We start from the raw sequence: 19,723 nt of genomic DNA on the forward strand, positions 1-19,723 counted from the left end.
GCGCTACAAGGCATGTATGTGATACGTGAATATTTTGCCAAACTCTTCAAGGCCTATTTTTCTGCAATATTCTCTTCAAATCTGCTCCTTTCTTCACGTCACCTTTCATCTCCGCTTTGTCCCCCCCCCCCCCCCCCCCCCCCATTCGCACCAGTTATTCTATTATGCAGAATATGTTTGCAATTTGAAAAGACAGTCAAGTGGGTAGCAAATGGGCGAGATGCTCTAGTTAACAAATAAACAGCTTGAGTATGAGGAGAGGAGACATGGAGAAGAAGGATGAGGAGGCTGGGGAGAGGAGGGGAGAGGAGAGGAGAGGAGAGGAGAGGAGAGGAGAGGAGAGGAGAGGAGAGGAGAGGAGAGGAGAGGAAAGGAAAGGAAAGGAAAAAAAGAAAAGAATGAGGGGGAGGCAGGGGGAGGTCAACAGAAGGAGAGGCAGATGCTCATGCCTCGGATGCCTGTGTGCGAATAATTATCCTGATGAGATTCACCGTGTGCAGCACGAAATGCAGAGGAAGAGGAGATAAGATTTGGGGAATACCTCACGACACAGAAAAGAAAGAGAGGCAAAGTGTGATTAAGTTCTATATAAATATCCTGTGGAACAGTGCGTAACGGTATGTGGGTTTGGCATGCCACTACCTACTATTCCTCCTTCGTGTGTCTCGTGTTTTTTCCCTCCTCGTCATACATGGCGTGAGAAAGTGGAGCCTCCCTCTCATCTTTTAAAGATGCATGAAGCAGCAGCAGCAGAGAGTGAGGATGAGACTGAAAGAGATAACTGAAGAAGGAGCACTGCATTGGTGTTTTACTTTAAAAAAAAAAAGTAAAAACACAGTTTCCATACGTTCTGTTTTTTGTCTGCTGGAAATTCAATGAAAATAAGTGCATAATCATTTTTTGCTGACACTGTCTTACTCCTCCTCCTTGATCAGGTTTGCATGTCCATCTCTTTTTAGAAAGCTTGATATTATGATTACGTTGCCACTCTGCACAGTTGGATGGGAGCACCTTAAAAACACCACGTCGCTTCATGCATTGAAATAGTTGTGTCTCTCTACAGCCCAATGCATTTCCTAAGATGAAAAGAGAAAACAGTTATATCTTATTCATCTGTTGAAATGACTGCTGATAACCTTTCATATTTTATGTGATTTTAATCTCCTTACCCAAAGATGGAGCAGTCATACGAGTTTGGAGCAAATTCAATTAGGCTGCCGCCGCTAAGAGATGTCCAACAGATACAAATAATCTCTGCTGACACCTTGCTCACCTTTCAGCCTTTACATTCATCTGCTGTTCAGTACAGCAGGACAATAGGTTTTGGAGGATGTGAAATTGTGAAACGCAGAGTATGTGCCATGTGGTTCCATTTTAATATGTTTTGACATTTTATTGACATTGCTATTTTAATATTGTTAATTTAGGTTGTGTAATATTCTGTTCACTGCAGTTGTAATAAGCCCCTCACTTGAACACTTTTAAGAATTAATATTTCTTTGACATTGATATTTTAATGTGTTTTGTGTGTGTGTGTGTGTGTGTGTGTGTGTGTGTGTGTGTGTGTGTGTGTGTGTGTGTGTGTGTGTGTGTGTGTTTTTCTTCTTTTGTTCTTCTGTTCTTCTTTGTGTTTTTAAGTGTATTGGGATCATGCTCTATGATGATTTCTCACTGTAAATAAAATTGGAACTAAATTGTTTCAACAAGACAAACAGTCTGCAGCTGAGATAGCAGTTCTGTGATGCTATACGAAGGTGCAGCAGTGGTTTGAACGAAGTGTAAATATTAGCATACTAACATACTCACAGCAGCAAAGCTAACATGCTGATGCTGAGCATGTAAAATGTCGACCTCAGTCGCCATAGTTTAGCTTGCAAATTGCAAACTAGTAGACTATTTAACACAAACTATGGCTGACAAATGTCAGTTTTGCATGGGTTTATTAGAGACATGAAACAACATAAAAGAAATGTTGATTTGTATTGTGAAAAACATGATTGTATTGTGGACAAAATATATGTTTATTGTCACTCCTGATCATCACGTGTTGCATTTTGATCTGTAAAATATTGGAGCAGTCGTGGTGTTGCCTGCTAAAAGATGAATGTCCTATTTTCTTATTTCATTTTCAAATCATCGGTCATACATTGGACACTCTGGCCGTTTGTATTTTGTCCTTTCCACTACTACATACTGCTTCTGCTGTGAAGAAGAGGAAAATTGCAGGATAGTAGATAAACACAATGTATTTTTTTTTTAAACGTTTTGAACATTTGGGGAAATCAGAGCTGGATCCTAAACCCTTGCACTCTCTTTCCCTCTGTTCCCTCGCTTCTGACTGATGCCACTGATTTGTAGGTCATGTGTGAGTATCAGAAATAAACTGAGAGAGTGGGTGAGAAAAGGACGTTTTCCCTCTAGTGGTGAGCCCGGGGAAAGGCCTGTCAAATTCATTTAGGAAAAAAAAATATTAATGTCCAATTATCCCTGTTCAGCTGTGCATGGAGACAGTGACCTAGTTGGAAATCAGTTTCATATTTCACTTTTACAAATTTCTTATTTTATTCACCAGCAGGCCTGATACAGTTAGATGTGAAGGACGGGATTATGATATACAAGTATGTTACTGTTTTCTTGGAGTGCCCAGTCTGATTTTCTACCCTGCACCTCAACACAGAATAAAACAAGAAGTCTGCATGCAGATGCTAAAGCTATAGAAATGTTAGCAAGCTGGAAAAATGTATATCCTACAAAAAGTAATTCATTCAAAATCTCCAAAAGGATTTTTAACTTCCTTTTAAAATGTTCTCTATCCTCAACATTTAAGCTTAATTGTCAGAAATACAGTTGTACATGACCTTTCAGTGCAGCAGTCCAGTTGTGTCATTAATGAGTAAATGTATAAATCGGGATACAATTTAAATATAAAAATATAACTGTCTGAAAGGAAATTTCATGTATTTACAAAACTTTAGGTAAAATGAGCAATCAAACACTAAAAATCGATTGGTGGGTGGAACACTGTTAGAAAACAGAGTGACATTTGCTTATTAGTGTAACAAGCTATAGTGTCTTTTATGCAGTCTGCAAAATATCACGTGAACAAAGTAAAAGGAAAGGGGCAAAAATTACAGTATTCATTGTAAACAGGAATCTTATTAAAAAATAAACATCCACATAACGACACTGTCCAACAAGACTCTGAGTCCACAGCCATGTCAGCAGCTCTGGGAGGCTTTACTGTCAGTGCTTTGAGCTAAATCTGCAAATGATGACATGTTGTTTTTAAGCAGACGGTAGTGCCAAATGAAAAGATCATCAAAGTGGTAACAATTTAAAGGTCCCATACTGTACAGTTTTCTCATCTTTTATCAGAAGTCTTGATATTTGTGAAAATCATTTTTGTGGTTTTAATACCAAAAACTTTCAATATTTTACATTTCCTCTCTGGAGCTCTACCAAGAACAGGCTGTGTGTGTCTGTGTCTTTACGGTGCATTGGTATCAGTGGCCCTCTTTTCTAATTGGCTGACTTTTCTGAATGATGCACACCCAGGCCAACCACAGGATTCCTTTGGTCTCGTAGCTGCGCAAGCTTCACGATAAAATGGCCGCTCAGTGTTTTCTTTTACATAATGTTGAACAGTGGGCCATCTTGAGGGCAACATGTGACGTGAACATGAGTTTGTGACATCTCAAATAAGTTCTCATAACAGCAGGGCTGCTGAACAGAGTGTTTGTGCATTTCGCCATGGACTGAGCGTTTTTACACTTTCACACTATTTACAGCACGTAAATCTGCTTTGCACTCACAAAAGAAATTTGAAGTCGTACAATACAATACCTTTAAAAAGGCATAAATGTTTGTGCTACATTTCATGCAATTCAATCAGTTGCTGAATTTTACTCAGAACGCTACGGGGAAAGTCAGGGGCTCACCAAAATTTAAATAGTGAGATACTTCGGTTTTGGTGGCACGTCAATATACTCACACTACTGTCTCCAGAGCCATGCTGCTGGCCTGCCTAAAACGTAACCAGAGAAAAAGCATGAGGTTGATAAGCATAAGTATCAACATACACAATTCAATAAAAGAAAACAATTCCATCATCCATAAAGATAGCCCACCCTCTTTGAATATGAGGGAATTATGAGTAGACATATCGTAATATTTTTCTATGACCTTCACCAATACATGCCGACACAGTACTGTACTGCAGTAGCTACAAAGGGAGGACAGAAAAATCAGAGAGAAAATCTAGTTGGTGTAAATTCAGGTTTTCATTTCCAGTGGTAATTAACATTAATTACTTAAATGAATACACAACAGTGTTATGCCTGACCGTCGAGCGCAGTGCATAGTGGTATTTTATGACACATAGACACACATATGCAAGCCCTCCAGCACAATCACACTTTCACACACATGCACACAATAACATATGTTCAGAAAAATTGTCACTAGTCTCAATACTTCACAGTTTGGCTTGTCCATATTCCAACACAAAAACTGTGATAATGTATTCAGGAAACAGTGTCCCTGAGCAGAAAAAAAAACAAAAACTGATTTCAATCGAGCTCTGTGGTGCTCTGTATGGCACAACAGTTTCTTCTTTTTTTTTTTCTATTAAAAAAATAAACAGGGAAATCTCCAACCCTCTGGGTGATTGTGTGGGTGTGAAAGACAAAAAGGCGAAGAGAGAAAGAAAGACATAGATAGGGAGAGAAAGGGGAATAGAAAGAGACAAAGAGAGGCGAGTCGGGGAGGGAAGAGGTGGTATTTAAAATGAAGATGACACATGGGATAGCTTCCATTGCGCCTCAGCAGGCTCTCCAGAGATGGGAGTGACTTAACATTTCATAGTCTCATATGGAGCGCAGACACACTGAGGCATAGGCGCGCACACACTCCCATCAGAAAGCCTCATTTGGCCCAGAACACATATGAAGACTTTCTCTTCAGCGGAGGGGACGAGAAATAGAGTTCGGTGTTGAGTTTCACAACGATCAGGGGAACATTTCTCTTGTGTGGATAATGCCACACACTTAGATGGCGTAGAGAAGTGTGTGTGTGTGTGTGTGTGTGTGTGTGTGTGTGTGTGTGTGTGTGTGTGTGTGTGTGTGTGTGCGCGAGCGAGAGGTCTAATTTTAACTTCCCCATTTCACCATGGGAGCTTCAGTGTGCAGATTTGTTTGTCTTGGTATGAATGAGTGGGTACAGTGTATGAGCAGCGCTGAAGATTTAAAATTCATAGAAATCACCAAACCATTCTGTACCTATTTGCTTATTTACCGTGTCTATACATAAAACATGACAGATCTGCTCTTTTATTTCCTCCCATCTCCCACATTCAATCGAACTGTGCACCGAAAAGGGCGACATCGACACAGATTTTCCAGTGTAAATATAGAGATTTGAAACTATATTTACTCACCTCTGTAGGAGACAAGAGTGGACATTTTGTATTTCACCTTGTATACTTTGAATTCAAGTCTCAGTTGCCTCCATACCAGGGAAGTCATCATTATATGACCATATATCATTAACAAACGATCATGTATGACATGTAAAGTGGACACCATAACATTGGTGTTTACACCAGCAAGGGAATAAGTAAAATACCGACAAGACTTACAACTCCATACAGGATACTGTATTTCCAAAAGTCATGTGCACTCAAGTATTTTGTGTATTTTTTGTTTGTGGAGGTTGTTGTTTTTTTTGTTTTTTTTTTATGGTTAAGGCTGAGGCTCCATGTCTTGGCATGTACAGCAGGAAGACAGTATCCTATTTCACCCAGACAATACCCCATACAAAAAGCGAGGTCCATTCAGAAATGGTCTTCTCAAGTTTGGTGGGGTTGAACTGGATCGACCTGCACAGAGAACTTCTCCTCAAACCCCACGTCCAAAACCTTCAGAACAAACTGCAACACAGACTCGGCATCGCCAGTACCCGTGCGGACTTTACTGTTGATCTGGTGATTGAATTGAACGGGAGAAAATCCAAAATGTTGCGAATATCCTTTCCAGATGGTTGCTCAAGCTGAATATTAATGTGACTTACAGCTACAACGATTAAAAGATGAATTAATCAGATCATTAATGGCCAACTATTAAGTTTAAATGCCACATGTACTTTTGGCTGTAGTGTAATTCACATGTTGGGGGGGGGGGTAAAACAGAAATATTAAGCTCCAAGTTTCTTATGATCTTGACAAGCTGTATTATTTTTCATCATATATATATATATATATTTATTTATTTTTAAAAATATTTTTTTAATGACCTATTGCGAAACCACACTTCCTGCTTCCCCTTTGCCTCCAAAGTCGTCGCTTTCAACTTTCACAGGTTGTTTTCGTCACGGCTGCGTCTTCCTCCCGTCTCCCGGGACCGAGGGACGCATAACCAGTTAAAGGTACGGCATTTAGACAAATGCGTTCAGACGTTAAAAGTATTAAATCTGATACAGATTCGCCGTGAAACGATTGCAAAGTGCGCCGTCTTGAACACCTGCGCCGGCGGGGAAGCTGCGGCGTGTTAGCGTTTGCGTCGGCGCGTCATGTTGGCGCAGTTTAAGCGACTTCAGACGCTTGAAGCGGTGAAACGAAAGAAATGAGGCTAATTGTTTAAGCTCGCAGCCACGTGCAGTAACACGAGGGTAACCACAGGAAGCTGCAAACCTGCGGGCTGTTTTAAGTATTGTGGAAACCGACATCAAATGAAAGGACGCAGGTAAATAAAAGTCTTTTGTTTAATCGGCAATTATTCGGCCATTTTCTTGCCTAACGACGTCTTCTTAAGCCCCTAATATTTGACCATTTAAATGTCACTGACCTCATGAGTTAATGTTACTTTCTGTTTGTAGATATAATCTGCAACTGCTGGTTCTGTATTTTTTTTTTTTTTTTTTTTTTTTTTTTTTTAAACATAAATGAACATCAATATGCAGGTCTGGTTCTGCCTTGACGTGGCAGTCTGTCAAATTTATGAGAAGCTTGTTCCTTCCAAGTTTATTATGAAAAATGCACTTAAAAAAAACAAAACTAACTGCATCAAGTACTTTATAAGTATGAGTATAGTAGATCTAATTCCAGAAAGGTATCAATTAATTGCCTGTTGAGGAATTTTGAGTTCTATCAAAAACAACAATGTGTTTCAGATAATTAAAAGAGTGTTTTTTTTCCTGCTGCAGTCGGAAAATAAAACATTTTAATTTATGTTTGTAAATAAACTTTGCTATGCAGATGATTACATTATCCAAATAACTGATACTCTCACCACCGGTAACGCTGCATAATGAGTTTGCGACCCCCCCCAAATGTCTCTACAGGTTACTTGAAAAGCATGGCGGATCAAGAGGCGTTCAAGTGCAGTCGGAGAGCAGGTGCTGCCAAGCCGGGCTCTCTCCTCCACCATCCTCAGGTCAACCTGACAGATGGTGCAACGGTTTGTAGAGGTGCTGCTTTGCTGAGGTAATGACAAAGGTTGCGGTTTTGAGACGGTAACGCCGCTGTAAACACCATACCGCATATCGCTTTTTGTCATATTTGTGTGGATGAGAGATTTCACCTGTTAATGTGTTCCTGTTTCCCTCCTCATTATTGGCAGGAGTTGGATTTCCTGAATTTGAAGCACACCACCGGGGTGCATAAACACTCTTTAAACACAGTGTCCCTTTTTCTCTCTCTTGCATCGGGTCAGATGGAACGAATTCTCTGTTTGGCTCGAGGGGAGTGCGCACTAATGCCCAGGTCAATAAATCCAAGCTGTAACTGTTACTTTGTCAACAGCAATTTGGCTTTTATTGTGTCGCGACTTTTTTCTTTCTGAGGTTTCACAGCGGGCAGGGTAGTGGCTAGCTAACGACTGTGTCCAGTCCACATTAGGCGTGGACGCTTACTGAAGCTCATTAATGGGCGCACCCATAGTTTCAGGACACTGAACAAGCCAGCAGCTCATTTGGTTGTGAGACTTGTCATGTACTTGATATGAATCGGCTCTGAACCTTTCCAACCTCGCTATTCTCTTTCACTTTTTTCTTTTTTTTTTTTTTTTTAAACAGTCTCTGTCTTGGATAAAATTGACAATCAAAAGTTCATCATTAATTAAAGACCAAAATATTCACAAACATCGTTGGTAAGTTTTCAGCTGAATACTTGAAATGTAAATGAAGCACTGTGATCTATCTCTTCATGCCTCCACCGGTGGAGAATATGGTTTATTCAGCATTAGTGAGCCTTGCAGTGATGCCTTTCACCCAAACTTGACTCTCCAGCCTTAAAGGGACTGTTCGGATTGTTTGAAGCACTTATCCACAGGCAGTGTATTACTTGCAGTAGGTGGGGTGGGTCGGCACGTCCCCAGTTTGGAGAAGCAGACCGCTGTGCCAAAACAAAAACGAAGTAATGTACTGCCACGGATGGGGTCAATAACAAATCATATTTTAGCCCCTTAAAAAAAAAAGAAAAAAAAAAAAGACCTGCTTCTGCTATATTTAGGACGTTTTCACTGCTGTACCTTGGTGTCGGACAGTAAAGATGCACCGTTCCAGTCATCTCGGCTCTTTTCAAAGCCACCAGACTCCTTTCAAAAACGACAAAAATGTTACCTTGCAGAATATTAAATTAGCTGGTCTTCCTGTGCCTCTCTCGATTAGATTCTTGGTGTTATTGTGTGCGGTGTTTTAACACGTTAGTTCAGATCAGAAACGAAACGCCAAAGTGCTCCTTTTCGGAAAGAGCTGCCCGACTGCAAGGTAAAGCGGTGAGAATAGTCAAAGTACATTTGAACTGATATTGATTTTTTTTTTGGGGTGGGGGGTAAAATATGTTTCGTTGTTGACCTCGTCCACTGCGGTACATTCCTCAGCTGCCCGCCATTTCCAAACTGGTGACGTTTTTTCCCCCTCATTGACTGCAGTGATATACTGACTATGGATAAAGACCTCTTACAGCACAACTCAACTTCAAACAATGCGAACTGCCCTTTAACCCTTCGTCCCTGCTTGCCACCCTTTCTTTCAGAAGCTTTTCGCCCCCGAATGAAAACGTACCCCGAATGTGTGAACTGGAACTGCTGTTGATCAAAGATGGTGGCGAAGAGGCCGTGTTTAATTTGAAGTGTTACCGAGTTACTTGGCGACAGTTGCGTTATCTTTGGTTGTGTAAATGTTCACTTGTTCATTTTTTTTATTTTTTTATCCCGACATTTTGAGTGATCAGCTGCTTATTTTCTTGCGCTCTCCGTTTGTTACCCTCTTAGGAAAGATGCACCTGTTGCTGGAGACCACGAAAGAGTACAAGAGGCCTTCCGTTCTGAAGGAGATGACGGAGCCAGAAAGGAGAGCGCGTCCATCCCCAAGTTCAAAGAGGATTTTGATTCTGGTGACATGCTGTTGCAAAATAAGGTAAATAATGGGAGGATGTCATACAAGGTTTTCCAAAAACTTGGCTGCTGCTGCTGCATAGCAAAGGCTGAACGTTAAATGTGTCAGGCTATTGTTTAGACCCCGTACAAGAAACTGGAAATATGAGATGGTGACAGTGTCCGTCACACTCAGGTTGTCGCCTCGGGGGACAAAAACTTATAAGTACCTCTCCCTTCTGTTTCACAGGGAGGGTGTCCTTCGCAGACAAATTCAAATGATGAATGAATTAATGATGGTATTAAACCATGTTTGAGAACCTGACATCAAAGGGAAATCTCAATGTTGATATTATTTCAAATCCCATCACTCGTACCTGGCAGGTACAGCTGTGCTTCATACCACGATACAGCTAAGTGGAGGGATTCAGATCCATCTGCAGCCACCTTGTCTCGAAAGCTGAAATACATCCTCAGTGTTTATCTCACCCATTGCAGGTTTTGTTTTTTTTCCTTTACAACAGGCTTCCCTAGGTTACCTCTTGAGAAGTTGGTTCAAGGTTGATAAAGAGGAGAAAACCACAGCCATTGTTTTTTATTGAAATTACTTTGTGTTTCTCAGGATGACAACTTGGATAGCGATACAGCCGTGCACTCTCTCCAGGGTATGTCACCTCCAGACAGTGTACTCTCAAATGAAGAGCTTTTAATGGACCGGATCAAGGGTTTTGACGATCCAGACGAGAGCACAAACACTGAAGGTGCCGTAGAAAAGTAACACATTTAATTGGGGCTGCCAGTCTGACAGTTGCTGTAATCATCATGAATGTTGAGTGCTCAAAATGTTCAGTGGAACAGCTGCATCAGACCAGAAATCTGTTGCCGGTCTAGAAAGCTGCTGTTTGTGCGGTGTTTAATCGTCCCCAAATTTTCCCAGACTGCTTAGCTTTCCCGGCTTTTCGATTTTTTTTTTTTCAATTATTATTATTTCATTGTCATTTAACCATGCAAACCTTCTGTAAAAATCCACAAATAAAAGAGGAAAAGTGCTCTCTGATATGTGTATGATGAAAAGCAATCAACTGACACTGAGTGCAGGCGTAGCATACATAAATGGCCATGGCAAAGTCTTTTGAAAGGATTTTGAAGGGTGCTCAGAAGAGCTTAAAAAAAAGGGATGTCCAAAATATAGTCTCCTTGATTATATAGCTATCTTACGGGTTTTTTTATCTTCCAGCTTGGCGAACTGACTGGCACAAGAATCACATGGCAGCTATCAGCAGTGAGAAGTTTGACAGGCTCCTGAAGATGTTTCCAGATTTCTACCACTCTAAGAGCCACATGGCATCATTTGTCTTGATAAGAGGTAAGCTGCCATTAAAACTGTATATTTATTAAATATTTTATTTATTTTCCTTTTATTTATTTATTTATTTATTTTTTTCCCTTATGTTTTTTTCTCCCTGTATCTCAACACGGCTAAAGGGAACGGAGAATATATAAGTGTCTATAAATTCATAAACTGGGCCTGCATGACAGGTCATTATTGCAATAGCATGTTACATGGCTGACATGAAGATTTCCAAGCATGAAAAAAAGGGGCATGCTCAATGTGACGGAAATCACATGCAAGGCAGCTGCAATTTTCCATTTTCAGCTGATGGCGCAGTCATCAACAGATGATGTGGGAGATGAAGTCCTTTTTAACACATTAGTGCAGGAGGTCAAAACCAACTGGATACCTGGCTACCGTTTCTTTTAACAGCGGTGCGATGTTTCAGTGCGAGTTCATGCGCAAAAGTCCATTATTGATTGAGAGTTGCCATTCAGATTGATGAAGAGTTGTTTGTCAATATGAGGAGCGGAGAGGTGGCCAGGAATGTAGCGATGATGGTCACACAAAGCAAAGCGTCAGAGTGATATTAAAGGCAGTCGGTTTGCCAAAAGCAAGTTAATTCAAAAGACTCCCGGTGCACAGGGAAGCTAATTAATACAAAATGACCTCTTTGGCCAAGGAGCAAAGTTCTGGTCGATCACCAGTAAATCATTTTGAAGAAAAACCCCTTTATGACTCCGCAAGTCAAGAAGCCTCTCCAGGACGTAGCGCGTTTCCTCGTCAACAGGCAAGAGGAGACTTCATGACCCGAACCTCAAACGATTCAGCACAAGAATCGTCTGATAAGCCTAAAAAACACAACGGCCAGTTAGCACTTCACAAAAACATCCAAAAATAAGCTGATGAAAATGTGTTTCTTTAAAAAAAAAAAAAAACAATGCCCCAAGTACAAATAAAATAAAAACCCCGACAGAAGCAACAGGATGAATGTATAAATCATCAAGAAGATTCTGTGTCTTTAGATTCCGCCAGATGCATCAAATTATCTGCTGATTTTGACGCCTGTGGATCAAAGACTTCAGCCAGTTATTAGCTACAAAGGAGTTTTTCCCCAAGTATTAAATGTGATGATTTAGTTTGACTTCACGTGTATCTGTCCAATTACTTTTGACTCCCTACATTTTGGGCACCACGTGTTAAAATGGCTCCCACACAGCTCTGCTGTGAGACTTGGAACTTAAGTAATGTATTTTGTATGGTTCCTGCAGCATTATAGGGAAAGTGCTGACTTTGAATGGACAGTATTGTGAATGATAATTGAATACATTTCTGTCTACGTAACATATACTTGCAGCATGTTGCTTGAAACGGTTTGACATAATGAAGAGCGGGTACTTCCTTCTTCTTTTTATTATGTCTCTGTCTTCCGGCCGCTGTTAACTAAAGCTAAAGTGAATGATGCTTTGGAAAGAAATGTAGTTTAATTTGCCCACAGAAGTGTTGGACACACAGGGTCGTCCGTGTGAAAACTACAGCGTGGTGGCGATGGGATCTGGCCAATCCAGCTGCAGCGAGTGGCATTGCTACAATGGGTTGATGGTCCATGACTGCCATGCCATCATCACCGCAAGACGGGCTCTCCTAAGGTACAAACTCCTCCGTATGACTTTCCAAAGTGCTAGAAAGAGAAAGGGCCCAGGACTACATTTACAAAATCTTAAATTTGAACGCCGATAAAAAATGTAGATGTTGCCTTTCTTTTAATATTCAGGTTGAAAACATGACATGCAGCCTGTATCGGCTCGCTCACTTTCCGCTGCTGCTTCTAGTTCATTGAAAGTGCTGATGTAGCGCAAAGTAAGAATTGTGTTTTCTGGCTTGAGTTCAGGTTTCTGTACAAACAGCTTTTGCTGTTCTTTGAAGCCGATCCAAAGCCCAAGGAAAGCTGTATATTTGAGAGCAGTGCCGACAGCCACCAGCTTCAGCTCAAACCCAAGATCAGCCTGCATCTCTTCACCAATCAGTGCCCCGAAGGAGCCGCTCAGAACTTCCACATCAAGTACAGCAGTCTGTTAATTAGCCCCTTCGTTTGATTGTGTCAGTACACATATTTTTCAAAGCCATTTTTTTGTGGTTCATACGCAAAAGGCTTTGGTGCAATTGAAATTGAGGATTTTATTCCCCTATTATTTGACATATGAGAAACATGGCATCCCCCAAATCTTGTAAACGCAGCTTATTATTAACCTGTCGGTATTTGTTGCTTAAAATAAGAACTGGAAATTGGATTATGGTTTTTAGTTCATATTTTTCTTTTTTATGAAAAGCACTGCACTTAGGTATTTTGTAACTAAAATGTCAGCACAGCTGGTTGAATAGCTTATGTTTGACCTTTTTCTGGACCGACACAACAATTGCACTCATTTATGAATACGTCTCGATGTTCGTTGAAGGATGGGGGGTTGAATGGAATCGAAAGGAGTAAAAATGCAACGTAATCGCTGTTCCTGTTTAGGGGCTCATTGACGAACAGATACTGCGCCGTGAAGCTGCAGTACCACGCCACAAACCAGCTGGTCCCCGCGGCCTGCCTCGAGCCGAGCGTCTGGGGCGCCAAAGTCTGCTGCATGTCCGGTAGTGACAAGTTGTGTCGCTGGACCGTCACCGGGGTTCAGGGTGCATTACTGAGCCGCTTCATTCAGCCGCTCTACATCACCAGCATGGTGCTAGGTAAAGAGCAGCTGTTACTACATTTTAGGAAGCGTGTTTAAATTGACTTTGGTGCCTTGAGAGTTAAGTTGTATCCGTGTACTAAATATGAAGCTACAGCTGGCAGCGAATAACTCCCCGAGAAGACTTTGGGTCATTTCTACACTCTTAATTTAAAGAACCTCTCCAGACATGTTTTCAAATGTATATAAAACACTATACTTTAATTATAATTTGCGTGTGATACGATTTTTCTTCCTCAAAAAATGAGTTAACCTTAAAGAAATCTTTTAAAACGACTTCCTCCTCCATTCAAAATTGCAGAAATGTTGATGGTACAAATATGTTTTATACGCATTATTCTGCAGAGTAAAGCTCGGGCAAATGAACAAGATACCGTGAGTTGCGAAGGTGCTCGAAAGCAGATTTCTTTCGCTTTTCCCCGTCGACTTTTGACTGCCAAATTGTGTTCCATTCCATCGAGCACCATTTGAAAACTAGGAAGAGCTGCATGATTATTAAATTTGGTCTCATTCATATGTGCGAATAACCAACAGGAAGTTAACTCGGTCAGTGAAAGACTTTTAGCGCGCTCAGCTGGCTCTACTGAGGAGGACGCTAATGTGCCTCCTGCACGGCCCGGAAACACCCAGGTGCGAGGAAGCCGTCGGAAACACAGCTGTAGCTTCACACCGACTCTACAGACACGAGAGTGGAATCAACTCTTTTCTCATCTAATTCGGCAACAGAGTCGGCGTGTTTCCAGAAAAATGCTCAAGGTTTTTTTTTTGTTGTATTTATTATTATTTCAGTTCGACGTCACAACTAAAATTAGCCCAAGGTGGTGGTATGATAACACGGTGAAGACTGCTATTTTACATCCAAGTGGTAAAATCTGTAACGCTGCCATGAACACTGATGGAAGTATTTAAATCCTTTACTGAAGTGAAAGTACTAATACCACACTGTGAAAATATTGTTAGGACAATTTAATGTTCTTAAATATAAGTATGGAGCTGCTATGAGCCAAATGTGTTTTACAAGGATCTAAAGTAAAAGTACACTTTATACAGAACCTGCTCTCTGTCAATGTTTTAATATAATATAGGATGTTTTTCGGTGAATATAATGCTGCTATAGTTTGAATTTCACTGCAGCAGTTATTTAAGGTTATGCTCATTTGAACTGCTTTATATACAGTTGGGTACTTTACACTAATTTACACTAATGCATCATGTTCTATGAGATCATATCGCTAAAGGGTCTATGATGATGCACTAGTTGCATTAAGAATATGCCCTTAAGAGGAATTTGTTTTGTTTTTTTATGCTACGTAATGCTACACTGCTTCCTGTCCTCAAACTGTGTGTATAAATTTGTATTCATCTTCTTTCTTTTTTTTTTTAGGAGGCAAGAATAACAGCGAGCAAGTGTCTGATATCATCAACGCGCGACTGGCTGATGGGTTGGAGGGCATGCTGCCGTCCTACAAGCAACATGACATCTTGGTTGTCAGTAGCGACTGTGCAGGATCTGTCGCGAGCTCCTGGCGGCCTAACAATCTCAGCATCAACTGGTGCCTCGGTGACACGGACATCGAAGTTGTGGACGGTAGCAAGGGCTTCACCATTTCCAGGTGGGACGCTTTATTGCGAGAAATTGCTAATTGCACGGAGGGAGGAGAACGGAATGTGCAGTAACTTGTTCCTGCATCACAAATGTGCGACCAGCGTGATGTCACGTCCTCCCGCGGAGAGTCTTGACCTGACCACAGCTTACCTCATTTAAACTCCCGCAGCCACTTCTGCAGACAAGAGTCGAACTGTTGGCACGGTCCAATGCAGTTGGCTAGTTTGACAGCTTCCGTGTGGCCTGGGGCTCCTGCCATCTTTTGGCCTTGCAGCTGCAGACTACTGCTGATGTCCAGTAGCTAGAGTGTGACACAGACGTGGCTTTCACCGGAGACCGTATTGTCCTTGAGCGGAGATTACAGCCAAAAATAGATTTGAGATCCTGTTTGCCGCTCGCAGCGTTGCCGCCTATTTCAGCCGCCGTCCCTCAGCTTGGACTATTAGTTTATGCGACACCGTGGGTGCAAGTGTCGGGACGAGCGCTGTAGCGCAAACAAACTATAAATAGACGCACACCAAAAAAAAAAAAAAAAAGAAAAGAAAAAAGGAGAGAATAAATTTAAGGGCAGGAATACAGGACATTGTTGTGTACAGGCGGAGGTCAAGAGATGAGAAACCGCAAAACACCTTGTGAAAATGCTCCCAAATTATAGTGTGGAAATGAAAGCGGCTGGAGGCAACGATGCTGCTCGTGTCACACGAGACTTCTTTAATTAAGAGATGTAGAAGTAGCATGCCAATTACTCCTCGCTCCTTTTAGCTCGTGTTTTCAGTGGTGAAGAAATGCATTGTTTCCTCAAAAACCTCAGCTTGCGCCCACGTTGCTTGAATTCTTACAACAGGGATCCGGTATACATAGAATGCGTTAGCAATAACACAAAACAAAAGGACTTTCGAGTGGGATGAGGGACATCACGGACGGTAGACGGTTTTGCAACGGACCTTTTTAAAAGGGGTTTGATACGAGTCGTCCTGAACAGCCATCTGCCAGTGTCAGCTTCTATTAGTGCTGTCGCACTCGATACCTCCTCCAAACTTGGTCTGGACAGACTCCAGTGATCTGCTCCCCAGGGTTCCCCCTAAGAAACGTGTTGCTGGCAACGGTAAGCGCCGCCTGTGGGGAAACCCTGCCTTGCTCTTGTCCAGCCAGACCCCACAACCACACTCTGCTCCGGCCGCGTGAAAGAATTGCCTGGCCCGATACATTTAAAAAAAATAAATAAAAAAAAATCTGTTTAGCACCGCGACGCTCCGAAGCGGAGACTGTGCCCTCCAAAAATAATCTTGGAGGTCAACATGTCATGTGTTAGTCACTAAACATTGTGCTGCAATAAAAGCACATTTTACACTTACACGTTTTTTTTGGTCTTACAAGTGGACAAGTCAGGAAGACATCATCCACTGAAGTCCCTGACCGGTGCTTTCTAACCTGCTGGCTGCCGTCACTGCACACTAAGTCTGTATCATAGCACGTGGGAGACAGAAAGGTTCACTGGACTCCTGACTCGGATGGATTTGCTGACAGCCCAAAGGTGTATCTCAATTAAGAAGGCAACAAACGGATGGACATTGAGCAACATGAAATGTAAACTGTCGGATTTAAGTCTTTTGAATATTAGGAATAATATTATTGAGGCTTGAAAATACATGCAATAAACGTGTCAGATCTTTGAGGTCACGAGCATTTGGCTTCGACAGAAAATGCTGAGATAAAAGCGCTTTCCAATAAATGATATATTAGTGGTTTTACAGGCTAAATTGGAGTATTTGGAATACACTAATACATAATATAGTAAATATAAGGCAATCTATATGTCTAGGGAAACATGCGTACATGGATTAATTGGTGGCATATTCATGGTGTTTCACAGCTCTCCCTATGTTAGTGGGCCTGGCTTCTCCAGCAGACTTTGCAAGAGAGCCCTCTACAGTTATTTCCAGCGAGTTGCACATCTGGGTGGGCAGACCAATCTGCTGGAGCTTCCCACCTACCACAGTGTCAAGGTACGTGACCTCCTACCACTCCACCCGAGAACCGTGACAGCGGCTATGTTATGTGCGGCGCATTCTGCAACCGCTGGAGTGTTTCGCAGTTTTGCGTCACAGATGTGTCTCATGATGTTGTGAATGCTTCATTGTTTTATAGGTGGACGCCAAAGTCTACCAGACAGTCAAAGATCTGGTCAGAAAGCGGTTCCAGATCAGCCACGCGGGTCTCTGGAAGGAAAAGAACCTGGTGGACTGCTTTACTGCTTGAACGCTGGCCATCTTGAAAGTTAATTTACATTTCCCTTGAGATTTTATTTGATGTTCTTCTTTGCACTTTGTTAATCCCTCTTAACAGTAGTTCCTTGTTCAGTTTTATGTGTAACGTTGGAGTTTGTGTAGGCGTTTGAGAAAAATAAACAGGAACCTACTGTTATGCGCCACACTGAAGGAGTCTGTTTGAATGAGTTGCATGAGCCCTCCGTGGACAAAGCGATTTGTCTTGATGTACCAGCCAAATGATGTACCCAGGCTTAGGAAGGGCGATATGAACAGGTCATTATTTTTCATTTCACTGTCATGTGATAAACATGCAAAGATTTTCCCTTTTTTTTTCTTTTCTTTTCTTTTTTTATATAGTTCTTCTCAAAGCAAGAGCAGTGTGGTGTGTTCAAGGTCACGAGGTCATATCAGCAGATGAAGAACCATAATATGGTACCGAGGTCAAAGTTTCGACATCAATACTGTCGTATTTGTTGCCCCTTTTTTGGTTTGGTTTTAAATGTATGACCCCAGCTGCCATATTGCTCCACAAATTATTTTTGTAACACTTTTTTAAGGATTTATGTATTTTACCTAATATCTTGCCTAATAGTAAGCTATTGGATTATTGGATGATCTGGAACTTGTGCAATCCACAAAGTATGGCTTTAAAATTTACCAAATAATTTAGGCAAGGCAAGTTTATTTATATAGCACATTTCAACAACAAGGCAATTCAAAGTGCTTCACATAAAACCATTAAAATCGTCAAAACATCAGGCAAAAGAAAAGAACATTAAAAAAAAAAAACAATTAAGAACAGTGATTAAAACATTAAGCAAGCTAAAAAAAAATAGGATCAAAATTAAAGTGCAGTTTAAGACATCCTCAAATCTGGTTCAGTGAAAGGCAGCAAACAGGAAAGTCTTCAGTTTTGATTTTAAAGGAGCTGAGAGTTGCTGCAGACCTGCAGGTTTCTGGGAGTTTGTTCCAGATATGTGGAGCATAAAAACAGAACGCTGCCTCTCCATGTTTAGTTCCGACTCTGGGAACATAAAGTAGACCAGTCCCAGACGACCAGAGGGGTCGGGATGGTTCATAAGGTAGCAGCAGGTCAGAAATTTATTTTGGCCCTAAAAAATTCAGATCTTTTTTTAGACCAACAGCAGGATTTTGAAGTCGATTCTTTGTTCGACAGGAAGACGGCGTAAAAACCTCCAGAACTGGAGTGATGTGATCCAGTTTCTTGCTCTTAGTGGGGAGTCGAGCTGCAGCTGTCTTGACTTTTTACAGAGATCTTTAAACACACTACTGAACTAGTCTACTGAAGATGAATGCATGGACATGTTTTTGTTTTTTCCAAATCCTGTTGAGACATAAGTCCTCTAATCCTTGATATATTCTTCAGGTGATAGTAGGCTGATTTTTGTAATTGTCTTAACATGGCTGTTATTGAGGTCTGAGCCCGTGACGACACCTAGATTTCTGGCTCGGTTTGTGGTTTTTAACATCAGCGATTGAAGCCGAGCGCTGACTTTCAATCGTTCTTCCTTGGAACCAAAAACAATTACTTCTGTTTCATCTTTGTTTACTTAAAGAAAATTCTGGCACATCCAGTTGTTGGTTTGTTCAATGCATTTACAGCCTTTGCATGGGATTATAGTTCCCTAGTGATTTAGTTATATAAATCTTTGTGTCGTCTGCATAATTATGATAACACACTTTGTTGTTTTCCATAGTCTGAGCTAGTGGAAGCATGTAGATGTTGAACCGAAGAGGCCCCAGAATTGAACTCTGGGGAACGCCACATGTCATTTTAGTCCGCTCTGTTGTGTAATTAGCTGTAAACACAAAGTATTCTCGGTCCTTCAAGTAGGATTCAAACCAGTTTAGTGCTGTGCCAGAGAGTCCCACCCAGATTTTTAGTCTGTCTAGTAGTATGTCTTGGTTGACCGTGTCGAATGCAGCACTGAGATCCAATGATACTAAGACTGAAATTCTGCCACTGTCTGTGTTTAAGTGGATGTCATTGAAAACCTTAAGAGCAGTTTCAGTACTGTGGTGCTGTCGAAAGCCTGACTGATAGACATCAAAACACTTATTTACAGCCAAGAAGTTATTCAGCTGTTGAAAAACCGCCTTTTCAATTATTTTACTCAAAAATGGGAGGTTTGATAATGGCCTGTAATTTTTCATTATTGCGGAGTCTAAATTAGCTGTCTTTAGGAACGGTTTAATAACTGCAGTTTTTAGGGCCTGAGGAAAGATACCAGAGAGAAGGGATGAGTTTACAATTCGTAAAAGATCAGTGGTCATGCAGTTTGAAATATTTTTGAAAAAGGGTGTTGGTATAATATCCAAGCTGCAGGAGGAGGACTTCAGATGTTGTATAATGTCTTCCAGACTTCCATGGTTGATTGAATGAAATTGTT

The 19,723-nt window shown here is 41.2% G+C and overlaps 1 protein-coding gene across 1 annotated transcript; it reads left to right on the forward strand.

The window, feature by feature from the left end:
* Positions 1-7,349: 7,349 nt before the first annotated feature.
* adad2 (adenosine deaminase domain containing 2) lies at positions 7,350-17,429 on the forward strand. Its single transcript, XM_069145639.1, has 10 exons — positions 7,350-7,477; positions 9,267-9,411; positions 9,991-10,129; positions 10,606-10,734; positions 12,200-12,350; positions 12,593-12,763; positions 13,220-13,434; positions 14,821-15,049; positions 16,916-17,048; positions 17,191-17,429. The coding sequence occupies exons 1-10, from the start codon at positions 7,350-7,352 to the stop codon at positions 17,299-17,301; spliced, it is 1,551 nt and encodes a 516-aa protein (XP_069001740.1). The 3' UTR covers positions 17,302-17,429.
* The last annotated feature ends 2,294 nt before the right edge of the window (positions 17,430-19,723 follow it).

Source organism: Embiotoca jacksoni, unplaced genomic scaffold (genome assembly GCF_022577435.1).
Source record: "Embiotoca jacksoni isolate LCO1_2020_lvr unplaced genomic scaffold, fEmbJac1.0.p SCAF_13, whole genome shotgun sequence".
In the NCBI taxonomy this organism is placed as follows: Eukaryota; Metazoa; Chordata; class Actinopteri; family Embiotocidae; genus Embiotoca; species Embiotoca jacksoni.

Excerpts from the sequence above, each read along its gene's own strand:
- adad2 (XM_069145639.1), top strand. The coding sequence starts at position 7,350 with ATGGCGGATCAAGAGGCGTTCAAGTGCAGTCGGAGAGCAGGTGCTGCC. Across the intron at positions 10,130-10,605 it reads CGAGAGCACAAACACTGAAG|CTTGGCGAACTGACTGGCAC; the intron begins GTGCCGTAGAAA and ends TTTATCTTCCAG. Across the intron at positions 12,351-12,592 it reads GCAAGACGGGCTCTCCTAAG|GTTTCTGTACAAACAGCTTT; the intron begins GTACAAACTCCT and ends GCTTGAGTTCAG.